The following is a 14,801-nucleotide window of genomic DNA, read 5'->3' as shown; positions in this document are numbered from 1 at the left end:
CACACACACACACACACACACACACACACACACACACACACACACACACACACACACACACACACTCAAAAGGATCATAAGATATATTGATACAGTTGGAGGGCAAGCAAAGGGGTCATGCTGTACTCTGTCTGTGCGCACATTTGCCAAATGAATCATTTTAGACATTTGTGATTCAAAAAAGTGGAAAATATAAGAAATATTTTCTAGTTTCAGAGACTTTAATAAGATGATTTGCTTTACTCTCTCATACGTTAGGTGGTAATGTAGTCTAAATGACTTTTGTTTGGGGACTTTTGTTGGGAGCAAACAAGATATTCAAAGCATTCATTTTTAGCTTGAGGACAATGAGGTGTACTTTCTTCACAACTTCTTTTACAATTCATAAATTTAAAGATTAATCATGTTGGTGAAAAATAAAAAGCAGAGAAATTAAGAGGATACTTTTTCAGCTGCTTATATTTAAAAAAAATTCACACACCACATCAAATACTCTTTATTGTAGTAAGATGCAGCATTTTGCAGACATAATGTGAAAACCAGAAGAAAGTTTATGAAACACCAACTCCTGCCATCGCCTCCTGAGAGGAGCGAAACAGAGAGGAAAGAAGAAGGAGGGGGAAAAAAAGACAAGGAGGCGAGACCGAATCATTTCCTTCTGTTGAGAGACAAAAGAAAAGGATGGAGCAAGAGTGTTGAAGCACACGAGAGAGAAAAGTTAAAAAAAAAAAAAAAAAAAAGAAGAAAATAATCTGTGAAAATACTTAGCTCTTATTGGCAAAAAACACAATATATCCCCGGCTTTGAAGATAAGGCTTGGCTCAATATCTCGCCCTGCATTACTTGTTGATGTTTAAACAGCGGTCTGTGTTTTCAGTTCAGCAGAGCAGAATGAGTGTTTCGCTGTAAATAGAAAAAAAGCACAAGGAGAGACTTGATTTAGTGTGTTTATCTTTTATGTGCTCTCGTTTTTTCGACCCTGAAGCGGTGTCTGTCGAGTCTACTGAAAGCTATATTTTTATACCTGTCAGTCATGACTGTGGTTTGCAGTCATGTGTGGTGAAGCTATCTGCCCACAGCATTGAGATGGACTGCTTCCAGGCCCTGACACCGATGTATCAAACACACACACACACACACACACGTACACACACACACACACTCTCTCTCACACACACGTATTCACTCAGAGCAGTAGCCCCCATTTGTTTAACTCTCCCTCCATCTTTTTCATTTCTCACTTTGATGTCTTTAGGCACACACACACATGCAAATACACACATTTAGAAGGGGGAACTATCCATACACACAGTGATTCATAGTTAAACTATGTCATCCACAAGACAACGTAACAAAATATGGGTTAAGTGGCAACAGTGGTGAAGAGTCAAATAAGTCTTTTATGCGCTTTTCTCAGTGTGCATATCTCAAAACCATAGACAGTGGATGCAGCAACAATGATGTCACCAATTTACCCATATTCACGTAACGATTTTGCTCTGACATCACACTCAGACTGGGGAGATTAAATTGCTAAGTTGTACAAATGTGTTCTAAGTTTACAAAATGTTAAATGAAGAGAAGCTGCCAAATCTCTTTTTTTCACCATTCCTGTTTTGTTTTCTCTCACAACAATAAAGACAGTAGTGAAAACAAAGAAGATAGCTTGGCCATATTTTAATAAGTTAAAAACTAGTTATTTTGATAACCGATTAGCTTGCCTCGAAAAACTGCTAATGCTAGCATTGCACCTTGCTAATGTTAGCATGAGCTAGGAGTTTGGCCTATCTGATGATTTCTAGTTCCTGAAATATTGAGGTTAGCTAAAGAGTGGTTTGACGCTAACATTAGCTGTCGTCTGCCGGTAGCTAACTGGTTATCAGATATTTTGTGTTACCTTTAAATATGACTCAATGTCCCTTCAGATATTTGTTGTTTATGGTCTTTTCAATTGCCGGTGAACTGGAAAGGTGTTAATTATAGCATTTTGTCTTATTCCTTACATTCAGAGCCACAGCAGTAAGACAACAACATTTGAGCTTCCACGCTGAGCTCGACAACATTATGGTCAAATGCTTTGTGAACAACATGGCGAGATTGGCATTTGAGCAAGACATGATCATATTTGGCCGAGGGGATGGAAAGGCAATTGTACATCTCTCTCGTGGTTGAAAGATTGCTTTGGCAGCACCTCGTCAATCACGGGTGGCCACACCTTGAAGCTTACCATGCTTTATCGTTTACTGCCCCCTTCTTTTCCCCCAAACGGCCATCATGCTGTATTGAAGGGGATTTAAAAAGAGAAATTTAAACCCCAAACTCAAAGAAAACACATCTTTACTGAGATATTTAACCAAGAGAGAAGTATAGTAATTTTCTTTTTTTTCTTTTTTTTTTTATAATGAGATGCATTTTTGCAGAAGTGCAGTCGCCCTCTGCTGGCCATTATAAAGAGTCCAGGTTTTAAGAAGTTCTGCATTGGCTACACAACAGGAGGCTACATCTACTTTTTATATACAGCCAGTGTTTAAAATACTATGACTCTTACCTCCTCTCGTGGGGGGGTTATGGTCATGGAAGTAGGTACCAAAATACCCAATCAATACTGATGTATTAAGTGCAGGAAGAGGCAAACTATTGATGTTAATATACGAACAGAATGAAGATGCACACACAGAGAAAAGAAACACACGTGTTCCACAACATATGTGGAACACATTGTAAAGCTAAAGCATGCTGGCAGGCTGTGGGTTTGTATGGAAGCCCTGAAGTGCCCCCACAACACACCCACACACACTCTATAAAAGAGCCAGCAGGCCCGCAGACAATGTCTAACGCCTCTGAACACATGCTTGTTTAGGTTAACTGGTATGAACAAGCATGAAGTTTATGACTGTGTGTGTTTGTTTGTGTGTGTGGATATGTCACTCAATGTGTTTAGTGAATTCTCAGTGTAATATATAGAGGTGGGAGATTCCCAGCTGTGAGAAAATATTATTGTTGATCTGCCATTCATTCAGCAGAATTTGGAAATCTGAGTTCTTCTCATTTTCTTTCCCGCGCCGTCCCTCCTGTTCCCTCCTCCTCCTCCTCCTCCTCACTCCCGCAGGTCTATGGAAATGCAGGACCTAGCCAGTCCTCATAACCGTGTGGAAGGTGGAGATTCAACAGGCTCAAAGCTGGACAAGAACAACCTTGGCAGCCCCTCCATCACCACCAATGGGACAGGAGGTGAGAGTGTTGGGTGCTGTATGAATGCGATATTGTCTCTAGGATGGGGGAAATAGATTTTGTGTTTAAATTTATTTTTATTTTTTTTAAAAGAGGGGAAGCAGCGGTTGACTGAAATGTTATATTACTCACCTGTTTTGATTGGACAAAGAGTATGAGTCATGCATATTTAAGGGCGTAACTGATCTGACTGCAAGTAACTGCATCGTAGCCGTTTGTCAGGAGACTTGAGGCTCCAGCTCTATGCCTGACAAAAAAAACATTTATAGCTTTAGCATTTACAACATAGCGACTGCTATGGATGAGCTTAAAACCAGTGACCTCACCCATTGGTTTCTTGAGGGCTGAGACTTTGTCCATGTTTATATACAGTCTGTGAGTATATCACCACCTATGAAGTTGCCGGCCTTCATTGGACATGATGTCTGATGAAGGGGTAGGGATTAAAATGTCACAGGTGGCGGTATCATTCATTAAATGAGATTTGGAGAAGCTTCTGGTGTTCGGACTCAGTCATGGTTTTGTATTTGTATTTCTGTCCAGCATCCAGTGCTTAACATGTTTGTACTTTTGGCCAGAGCCAGGCAAACTATTTCCAAATGTTTTCAGCTTTTATTCTATAATAAGCTAACTTGCTCTTAGCTATAGCTCAATTCTTAACCTACACACTTCAAAGTGGTTTCAATCTTCTCATTTTACTCTCTGAAAAAGCAAAGAAGGTTGCCAAAATGTAATAATATTCTCTTTATAGCGCACACAAAAAAGTTGAATTAAATGTGTTACAAACTGAAATGAGGAGCAGTGAAAGAGTGAGTCATCTCTTTGCTGACTAAGCGTTTAAGATTGCACCTTAACTTGTCATGATGGCACCTGATTAATGTCTCCTTTAAGCGTAATAAGAGAAATATATAAAAAAAGTGAGCTTAACTGTACAAATTGTTAAATGTTTGTTGAGGAGAGAGTCATGACATCAAGTTCTTTTTCCAGCAGAGGTTTTACATGAACATTAGAAGCTGCTCTTGCAATGTCATGTAATGAAATGTATTGCAAAGTCATCAGTCAGAAGCTTCTCAACATGCAGAGATAAGTACTTTTTGATCGATTTATATAGACGGAAAGCGACCCGCACACGCAGGCACACATACACACACATTCCCCCATGTTGGCGCGAGGACTTTGGTATACCGCTGGAGAATGTGTGTAAACACACGGTGAAGCACTTCTACTCTCCTCCGCTAACCGCTTGGCAAAGTGTGTGTGTGTGTTTGAGTGTATGAGGGGAGAGTCCAAAATCCCACTGGAAACTATTTCCTCTACAAGAGCATTAAAGCATCACTGCACTCTAAGCTGTCAACACCAACAAGCCCTCTCCTCTCTGTCGTCTCCTCTCTTTTTTATTATTTTCCTGTCCTTTCCTTCTTCTCATCATTTTTCTTCTTTCACCCTTGGTCTTTCGTCTTTCATCTGCTGTCGACTGCGTTATTTTTGACACAGCGGTTTGATGTAACAGATGGATGTCAGTGCTTTTTGTTGCAGTTGTTCCTTAGATGTAAAGGGCAACGGAACCCACTTTTTAATAGAAATGTAATGGACTGATGTGTGGACACTCACACAGTCGCAGAAACAGCCGGGCTCAGACTGGACTTAGCGGAGAATTCAGACCATATTAGTGCACATGAAATCATCTCTGATGAGCTCACATTTAATGGTTAAAGCAGGCAGAGCCGGGACTACACGCTCACAGCCAAAACAAACTACATACCCAGCATTCCCCTCACCTGACATCAGTCGGAGCTCAGGCCCACGGGCCATCTCCATAGCAACTCATTTGTCTTCATTAAGGCTTGTCAGATGGGTTGTATTGCTGCCCGAGGGAGCTAATGAAGTTGTCCTGACTTAATGGAGTTTTCAGATGTTCACTGATGATGACTTTGAATTATATGGAGCGAAAACAACAAAAGTAACTGAAAAACTATGTGGGATGTTTAAGTGCTTGACAAGTCGACTTCTTTCTACGTTTTTTTTTTTGTGTTTGAAATAATAATCATGGACACTACTCTAACATCACTTTTAAAAACATTATTATATATCTGTTTTTATATTGAGGATGGATATGGCAAGAAAGTTTGATGAAATCTAGTGTGTATTCTATTTGAGCCACTGAAGTCCCTGCTATACTTCCTGTTTCACTTCACTCTCAGCTCACTGAAAGCTACCTGCCCGACAACAAGAGCAGCAGTTTAAAGTTAGAGAGTAGGTAATGAACATAGCAGTTAGCTGCTCAAGGACACAGATATTCCCCTCAGAAGTTGGTGGAGAGCATAACAGAGACCAAAAGAGAGTAAATACTAAAAAAAAAAAAAAAATCCTGGAATATTTATCAGATGACCAAAAGCTTTGTCTCTACATGAATGCCAATGTCCCCTGGTTGTGTAACGAGGGAAACGATGATAAGATAAAAAAAAGATTTAAATCGTAAATTGAGTTCAGTGTGAAACATTTTTAAAATTATTTTTAAGCCATATATCAACCTTTTTCATAAACAAGTCTGCTTTAAAAAAAAAAAAAAAAGATCAACACCATGAATTACAAACCTGAGAATGGTGTTTGATTCTCAGTACATTTTATCCTCACCAACCTCCCACCTTGCACCCCTTCAGGTGAAAACATGACAGTTTTAAACACGGCTGATTGGCTGTTGGGCTGCAGCAGCCCGCCTCCTGCCCCGGGCTCCAAGGACTATGGTACAGAGATGCATGTGTGTGAAACTAAGGCCAGAAACCTTACAGTGTTCCCTTAACTGAAAAAAGAATGAGTTTCTATAGTTTGGGCTGATCCTAGATCGGATGGGGTTTTTTTTTTTTTTTGTGCTAGAGTTGCAGTGACTTTGATGTGCTGTGCAGTTTTCTCTTTGAATGCAATTTTATCCCAGTGTTTGTGGAGGGTTACCACCAGTCAACAATTTGGGAAAAAACAAACCAAAAAAAAAAAATCCAAGGAGGACCCTTGGGATTTTGCTGACTTTAAAAAAAAAAAAAAAATCAGTTATAGCGGGAAACCTGCATGCGACATTTGTTCCCATACTCAGACTGCATGGTAGTTTTCTGCTCTTTTACTGAATAGGATTTTCTTTTTGAGTGTGTGGTGATACTCTCTTACTGCTCACTGCTAACACTGACATTTTCCATCTCCTTTTAGTGAAATCAGAGCCTATGAACAGCAGCGACACAGTCACCACAACAGGCGACACAGTATTGGACACATACACAGGCTCAGGTAACACACATCTCCTCACACAATGAGTGGCTCTCATGTACATCTGGAAGGGAAAAGAAACACAAATGTCTGTGTAACTCCCCCACACACACACACACACACACACAAACAACATCATCAATTTCAGCTGAGCAGTAGGCCCCGCTGAAAGTTTAAATCCCATGAAGCATTGCCTGTCCTTGGATTGCGTCATCAAAAGGCTGGCAGAGGGGTGAGAGCGAGGGAGAGACATTTTTACACTTGTCTTTTTTTTTTACACTCACACACACACAGATGACCCCCTGTGCCCCTTTCAAACGTGCACACGCTGACACACAAAACCATTAGGCAACGCACACAGGGAAGGTTTGGAAGCAGCGGGCGGTTTGTCAGTGTTGAGCTCTGACATCTCAATGACCACAAACAGACATTGTGTTTTACTAAGAGGCCTGCTGCAAGGGGGAGAAGTTGGCTCGCCTCCATTCAAATAGCTACAAATTAGGTTCACTGTAGCAGCATTTCTACTTAAACATGAAGAGGCCTTGAATTAAGCTGCTCAGTTTTGTTACACGTGAAGGAGGTGGAAGATTTGAGTTGACATCATTTATAACTAAGCTTTGTTGTTTTGTTTTTTTTAATTATTGTGCTGTCTTTAGTCATCACCAGCAGCGGATACAGCCCTCGATCGGCCAGCCAGTACTCCCCTCCGCTCTACCCGTCCAAGTAAGTCAGGTTTTCATTTTTTACAAAACAAAAGACTGCTTTCCGAGAATCCTCATATGTAGAACTGTTCCAATCATTTTGTATCATCACCTGTCATATACGTATCTCCCATCGCAGGCCATACCCTCACATCCTCTCCACACCGGCAGCTCCTCCCATGCCCACATACGCCGGTCAGCCCCAGTTTGGCAGCATGCAGCAGTCCACCGTCTACACGGCGTACTCCCAGACAGGACAGGCGTATGGACTGTCCACCTATGGTAACACTAAACACACACACACACACACACACACACACACACACACACACACACACACACACACGGTGACACTGACTCACACATTTGAGCAGCAGAGGCTTTCTATAATCCACACTGAAAAAAAGTGTCCAGGTGATACTTTACTCCAAAAAGGCAACTCTAAAAATCCAGGCAAGCAACTTTTTTTAAAAATAGAATATGAATGTTATGTAATAATAAATTACCCCAACACTGAATCCACAGGGAAAATGTGCATCGTAATTTATAGAAACACGATTATTTTTCAATTTTATGTTATTGGCTATATAAAAAGCAAGAACATATACTTGTAGTCAGAGGACCTCAAGATGTTGAACAGTCCGTAGGGATGTCGATTCTTTCAGTTTAAACCAACTTAAAGCTCTTGTGAGGTCATTTCAACTGTGTTGATTTTGGCGCCCCCTGTGGAAAGCAGTGCCTCTTAGCTTATTTGTTTTTTTTTGTCTTATACATGTGTAAGTAGTGTCTTTTTTTTTTTTATTGAATCCTAGCTTATTTTGAAGGTCAAATGTATAACTCTTTATGGACATTTGCTATGGAAAATATTTTTTAAAAAGGCAGTTTATTAAACATGTAAAGTTTTTTGAAGCTGTAACACATTGAAATGTTGGTGATTTTTTTTTTTGTTTCTGTCTTGTGTCAGACCTGGGCGTAATGCTGCCGGGCATTAAGACAGAGAGCGGCCTGGCTCAGAGTCAGTCTCCTCTGCAGACGGGCCTCAGCTACAGCCCAGGCTTCACCACACCTCAGCCCGGACAAACTGCGTACTCGCCCTACCAGATGCCAGGTTAGTATCCTCACTATTATAAACTCTGACTGAGAATAACTCTTCTGTCTCCTGATTCCTCTTCCTCTTTGTGTCCCAAGGTTCCAGTTTCACTCCTTCCTCAGGCCTCTACGCCACCAACAACTCAGTGTCCAACCCCGCCAACTACACTGCCACACAGCAGGTAAGTACCTTATTACAGTCTGTATACTGGGGGAGCCCTCTGCTTAAACCTGGACCGCTGGTATAGTTTAACTGGAAGTAACATATATTTTCCCAGGCTATAAGAAAGATCTTCAGATGAACCACGCTGTATATTCTCTCGGAGTGACCAAGTGAAGTGATTCTCTTATTTATGCCCGTTCAAACTAAACAAGACCGTTTAATGTGGTTGGTTTTGTGATAGTGTTTGAGAGCAGAAGTGGTTTTACAGTCACTCCCACACGCTTTTCCTCTTCCAGAGCTGCTTCAAAAAATAAAATCTCATAAGACCCTGACGTTACACCAGAGACAGTAGAGACACAGATGATTAGTCTTTGTGAAAGAGTGTTGTGTTCAGAAAAACTCTCTTTATGATGAATTGTATTGTGGTATTAAAACACTTAAAGGGGATCTGAATGTCCTGCAGTGATAGATGTAGGCTGTTTACAGGATGAAAGTCAAAAGTGTGGCTTGTGTGGGTGGATTAAGGGGAATAAAGTGTGTGTATGAGTGAGTATGATTTTAATAGAAAAGACAGAAAGGGAGAGCGGGACGGATGCACGGCGAGTCTTTGTGTTTGCAGTTTTTGTGTGTATGCGACCGACCGAGTGTGTTAGTGCATTCATGTGGTGTGCTGCAGTTTACAAGGACTTCTAGAGATGGAAGTAGTGACAGGTTTAGAGAGCGGACTCGTAAAAGCCCCCATCTCCACTGGGTCAGTTAAAAAGCAGAGACACAAGGCTTTAATTGTTTCTGAGGTATAAAATACAGAATTGAGGGAATAAAAGAATAAAGAAATGAGAGGGAACTCTTGTAAAATGTCTTCGAAAAGTCACTTTGAATCTTTCCAGGAAAGTGAAGCATCTCAATTCTTCTTGTTTTCAGTCTTTTTGCCTCTGCTTTTTACACTGTGTGCTGATCATCTGTTTGTTTGTTTTGCAGGAATATCCCTCATATACGACGTTCGGCCAAAACCAGTACGCCCAGTATTATTCCGCCTCCACTTATGGGACTTATATGACCTCAAACAGTGTGGACGGCACAGGTTCCACAGCAGCCTACCAGCTGCAAGATCCAGCTCCGGCCATGACCGGACAGGCTGCTGAACTCCACCCAGGTACGTGTTAAAAAAATCAAAAATAAAACTCAAATCTCTCATGGTTTCATCTATTTTTTTCTGGAAACTGTCTCAATAATCCGTTTTGGTTTTTTTTCAGTAGAAAAATATAGCACTTTGGGTAACTGAGTTCAGAACTCTTTTTCAGCCATGATGAAGCACAGGAAGTAACTTTGGACTGTTGCCATAGTTACCTGGCTTTGCACTTGCAAGTGGGAGAATTGGCCCATGTTTACATTAATAGCATATGAGCTTTGATTAGACAGAAGTTATGTTAATATAGCACTTTTGATGAAATGTCAAAGATATCATAAAGGGCTGACATCTGCCAAACATGCATAGAAATATGCCCCCCCCCCCCGTCTCTCTCTCTGTACACATATTTTTACTTTACATTGGCTGTCGTACAGGAAGCCTGATTAAAGTTACTTGTGATTGTCGCTGACACTTTCCCTGCCATTGCTTTTCTCTTCTTTATGTCGTCTTTCTCTTCTCTTGGTATCTTCCTTGTTTTGCCACTCACATGCTCTTTGTGTCTTTTTGTGTTCTCATCCTCCCCCCTCTACTCGCTGCCTGATTGAGACATAACAATATGCGAGCTGAAGCTTAGCGTCTGGTTCTAGTTACCACACAGCAGTGGGAGCATATGGCATTAAGATGGTGTGTGTGTGTGTGTGTGTGTGTGTGTGTGTGTGTGTCTGCTCCTGTAGAACTCTGTATGTACAGTATCTTTGTGAGAAGCATCAGATTTCCTAACTTTCTCTCATTTATTTCACGGCTCCTCTATTAAATCCTGACATGGTGCGTTATCATGAATCTTTCAGAAAACCAGGGGTACGTTTGTTGATATGATTGGTGGTGTTTCAGTTGATCTGCAGTGCCAATTACCATGACTTATTAAACCTGACAAGATGGCTTATTATTGTGCAAAGTTTGAGTGATTGCTTTTCCTGAGGTGAACATAACTCCAGCTCAGACCACGTCATTACTGATGCCCTAATGCAGAAAATATATTTTGAGATCAATATTTCATTCTTTTTTTTTTAACTTCAAATGTTAAAAAAAAAAATCTTCTGCTTGGATGCACTCTCAGGGGACTTTGACACAGTACAGAGCCCCTCCACGCCCATCAAAGAGCTGGACGACCGGGCCTGCAGGAGCGGGGGGTCCAAGTCTCGAGGCAGGGGTCGCAAGAACAACCCGTCCCCTCCACCTGATAGTGACCTGGAGGTAAGGACCAGGAAGGCCCCCGCTGACAGAGCACACTCTGATAATCAATTCAAATCTCAGTGGATATGTGTTATTCTCTTTGATCTTCATCCCCTCTGCTCGCTGCTGGAGTCTCAAAACTAGAGCAGAGAAGAGGCTCAGAGAGAGCAGGAACACACATACCTCTGTCCATTTTGTGAGCACAATAAAGATAAACATGCTAGTGTTTCTCATTGATCCCCTTTTTGTTCCCCCCCTCCAGAGGGTGTTCGTGTGGGACCTGGACGAGACGATCATCGTCTTCCATTCACTGCTCACTGGCTCGTACGCACAGAAATATGGAAAGGTAAGATCATCATTCTGCCTTCACTGGTTGTTTGTCTTTATGGTGTTTTAAGTCAGGCGACAGACTAGAGGAAGAGAGCGGTCTGGTTTTGATTAAATGGAGGGTGATGAATCTTAAGATCCTGTTGTAACTTAAAATAAAAAAAAAAAATTAAAAAAAGCCAGATCTGCCAAACGATGGAAAGATAAACGAGACATTGTGTTATGAATAATCCACATGAGTATTGCTTCAGTGTAACTGTCGGTGGATTATTTTCGCCCTGACTTGTTGTCTCACAGGCTTCATCAAGGAAACTGTGATCAGGTAGAAGTAGTAGAGCTGCAAAAGAAGTATCTTACCCCAGCTCTATGTTAGATCAGTAACATATTTATTCATCATTGAGAAAATATTATTTCATTCAAATGTGCAACAATAAGACACAAATTAAAACATATGAAGGAAATGTTCTGTTCATTCAAATACAGCACAAGATCGTCTTGATTTAAAATGGCATGATGACTAAGTTGAACTGTTTTTTATGAATTGAATATTAAATATAAAACTCACATGGACCTTACCGTTCACACAAGCTCGGTGTTCGTGGATATCTATATCTACTTTACATCAAACAGCACCAGCAATGGTATGGTCCATTTATATAGATGACCACATGTCTAAAGGTGTCTTTAAATATACTACTCTAAAAAAAATAGCTCATGCACATAATCGTGAATCACATTTAAATCGCATCATTCCTCACAAAGACTGGTGTTTATTCCAATCTGTATTTTTGACGTATATGGTGGTCCTTCTCACATAACAGCCACAAAGTTTATAGTTCCCTTTGTTTAATAGCTCTTGGCTCTGATCTGAGATAATCATATGTGGCCAAGGCCACAGATTTTTATTAAGTGATGTCGTTTCCTGTGGGCACCACCAGCCTGCCTTGTACGTGCTCTGCATCGCACTCTGCAGCCTGCAGAGTCCATTCTGATATTCTTGTTTGGCAGTCGAACAAGAGCTGGCACTGCACACACACACACACACACACACCGCTGTAAGCCCAGGCGTTTTACAGATCGGGTTTGTGGGCACTGATGTACTTCCTATTTGAGCAGCAGTCGTGGAATTTAATGTTTGGCAATCAGTATTTAATGGCCATAAGAAAGGCCCTGCTGAGTTGTAAATTTCTCTGTGTATGAAAATGAGAACGCAGTCAGCCTTTTTGGTTGGTTTGTCTAAACAGTTAAGAAACACTTAACATACAATAATACTCCAAATTAAGTTAAGAAATGAGCGCATTACTTCTTTTTCTTTTCAAACAAATAATGACTAATATTTTTCTAAATGCTCTTGTTACTTTTCCTTTCCTTTTTTTCCCTAATAGAATATTTTTTGGGGTAATCTCAGGTCGAGTAGGTTTGTGTAATCTGACCGATTACAAGATAAGACGAGTGTTAGAATATCTGCCTCGAAATAATTTTACAAGCATTTTTTTTTTCACCTCATCTGCCACCGATGCCCTCGAGAAATACAGTGGCAGCTGTTTCTGTTCACACCTCGCCAAAAATAGTGTTTACAATGTTGACATAGCAACCACGAGACCAAGGTACGGCTGTTATACATGTCTGAGGGTTTATCTCTTTTATATGATGCTCCCTCTTTTTATTGATAATACAAATCTGTTTCACGGGGATACTCACCTGTTATTATAATGATCACCATATCATCAGCTCGTAAATGATATGTAGGAGTTGAATTGGTTCAGGCTTTTTATTTCAATATTTGGCATTATCTGTGATTGATTGACATGTTTGGTCAAATATGATATATAAAAAAGCCACATCAGCCTTTTTTGGAGCTTAAAGCAGATCCAAATAAAACTAAGCTAAGAGAATGAATAAGTTTCAGGTCACACTGATGTTCATGATCCTCCTCTGGATGTCATTACCTGACAGACAAACGGTCCGGTCTCTGTGATGGACAGGGAGGCAGGAGAAGAGTTAAGAAAGAGTTAGAGAGAAGAAATTGCTTGTATCGTTTTTTAGTTCTTTTTAAGTTTTAGGGAGTATTATGGAGCGTTCACTCTGATCTTAGCTTTTTCTCACTGAGGAATGCTGTCACTTTCTCACTTTCTCCCTCTCTCTCTCTGCCTTGCTCGCTCACTTTCACTCTCCTTCCTCTTACTTTCTATCTATTCTGGTTGCCTGACGGTGTCAGCGGATCGCGCAGCTAGCTGTCATCCCTCTCTGACCTATCACAGATGATGGTTTTTGCAGCTGAGCCCTTGGCTGGCAGCACAAATACACACACACACACACGCACAAAATCACACACACATACACACAAACCATTCACATACCACATACACTCTCAAGCGTCTCTCTTTGAGGTTACACACTCCCTGTAATACACACATGAACACACACACACACACACACACACACACACACACACACACACACACATCCCCCCCCCCCCTCCCAAACACCCACCAATACCAAGCATGAGGAATGTTGATATGTTGATGGGACTGAACAAGTGCAACCTGTCTGTCAGCATCTGTTCTGATGAGCGGAGCGTACCAATGAGCATTTGTGGGGGGGTTGGGGAGAAGTAAAAGGGATGTACGACCCCAAATCTAAAACAAACTGTGATGTTGTGTACAAATGAAAATAAAAACATCATATGATGATAAAATATTGAAATATTTAATTAACAACAGAACAAAGACAAGATATCAAATGGGGAAACAATACATGCCCAATTTGAATATAATGCCGACAACACCTTTCAAAGAAGAAGTTGGGACATTGGCAATAAAAGACTTAATGTTGTGAAATGGTTTTAAAAAATCATGATGGGATATATCACAGTTGATAAAGCAAACTGGCAACAGAGAAGTGACATAATTGGGTCTAAAAAAGAGTATCCAAGAGAGGCTGAGTCCATCTGTAGTAAGGAGTGGGAGAGGGGTTCTCCAAAGTGTCACAGCTCAAGAAAATGATTCTCAATGTAAAATGGTAAAGAATCTGGGCATTACATCATCTATAGTATATAATATTAGCGATTCAGTGAATCTTTCAATGATATTGTAAGAGGGCTGAGGCGAAAAGGAAAACTGTCCTGAGGTCTGACGAGGCAAAATTGTAATTCTGTTTAGAAATAATATACACCCCGTCCTCCGGGGTAAAAAGGGGAGGGACCCACTGGCTTGCTGTTATCAGGGTTCAGTTCAAAAGCTGGAATCTGTGATGGGATGGGGTTGCATTCGTGCACATGGCGCTTTACTGGCCTGCCCGCAGTCATGACTTGTCACCCATTGAAATATATGGTGCATTATGAAACTTACATACCAAACATCAGAGACCCCAAACTGCTGAAGAGCTGAAATCCTACAGAATGGGAAAAGCTGAAACGATTTATTGGGGGAAGGGTGAGGGGCACACAGGGAAGCAAATCAATTGGGAGGTAGTTCATGAAAATGACCTGTCATAGCTGTGATGTCATGACGGTAACGATGATGTCATCTTCTTCCGTCAGGACCCTCCTATGGCAGTAACGCTGGGTCTGAGGATGGAGGAGATGATCTTCAACTTGGCTGACACACACTTATTCTTTAATGACCTGGAGGTGAGACACACATCAGACACACACACACACACACACACAAAA

At 41.0% G+C, this 14,801-nt stretch overlaps 2 protein-coding genes across 12 annotated transcripts in view; one reads left to right on the top strand and one right to left on the bottom strand.

The window, feature by feature from the left end:
* The window catches only part of LOC132985078 (alpha-N-acetylgalactosaminidase-like), a 423,896-nt gene extending 414,692 nt beyond the window's left edge, over positions 1–9,204 (bottom strand). The window contains exon 1 of one of the 2 annotated variants that reach the window (XM_061052233.1): positions 9,197–9,204. The gene's annotated coding sequence lies outside the window, so the exon portion shown is untranslated. Of the gene's footprint in view, positions 1–417; positions 425–9,196 lie in introns of those variants that run through there. The other variant, XM_061052236.1, reaches the window with a different exon arrangement.
* eya4 (EYA transcriptional coactivator and phosphatase 4) overlaps positions 1–14,801 on the top strand; it is a 43,046-nt gene that overhangs the window by 23,732 nt on the left and 4,513 nt on the right. For 5 of the 10 annotated variants that reach the window (XM_061052228.1, XM_061052222.1, XM_061052223.1 and 2 more), the window contains 11 exons: positions 3,110–3,231; positions 5,892–5,975; positions 6,430–6,507; positions 7,143–7,209; positions 7,327–7,469; positions 8,152–8,295; positions 8,376–8,458; positions 9,418–9,592; positions 10,686–10,822; positions 11,064–11,147; positions 14,670–14,759. In XM_061052228.1, the coding sequence (XP_060908211.1) occupies positions 3,114–3,231; positions 5,892–5,975; positions 6,430–6,507; positions 7,143–7,209; positions 7,327–7,469; positions 8,152–8,295; positions 8,376–8,458; positions 9,418–9,592; positions 10,686–10,822; positions 11,064–11,147; positions 14,670–14,759 (1,203 nt within the window). In that variant the 5' untranslated portion in view covers positions 3,110–3,113. The remainder of the gene's footprint in view (positions 1–3,109; positions 3,232–5,891; positions 5,976–6,429; positions 6,508–7,142; positions 7,210–7,326; positions 7,470–8,151; positions 8,296–8,375; positions 8,459–9,417; positions 9,593–10,685; positions 10,823–11,063; positions 11,148–14,669; positions 14,760–14,801) is intronic. The other 5 variants (XM_061052231.1, XM_061052226.1, XM_061052229.1 and 2 more) reach the window with 3 other exon arrangements.

This window comes from Labrus mixtus, chromosome 12 (genome assembly GCF_963584025.1).
Source record: "Labrus mixtus chromosome 12, fLabMix1.1, whole genome shotgun sequence".
NCBI lineage: Eukaryota > Metazoa > Chordata > Actinopteri > Labriformes > Labridae > Labrus > Labrus mixtus.
Note: the sequence above shows the minus strand (reverse complement) of the source record. Positions and strands in the feature narration are given on the sequence as shown.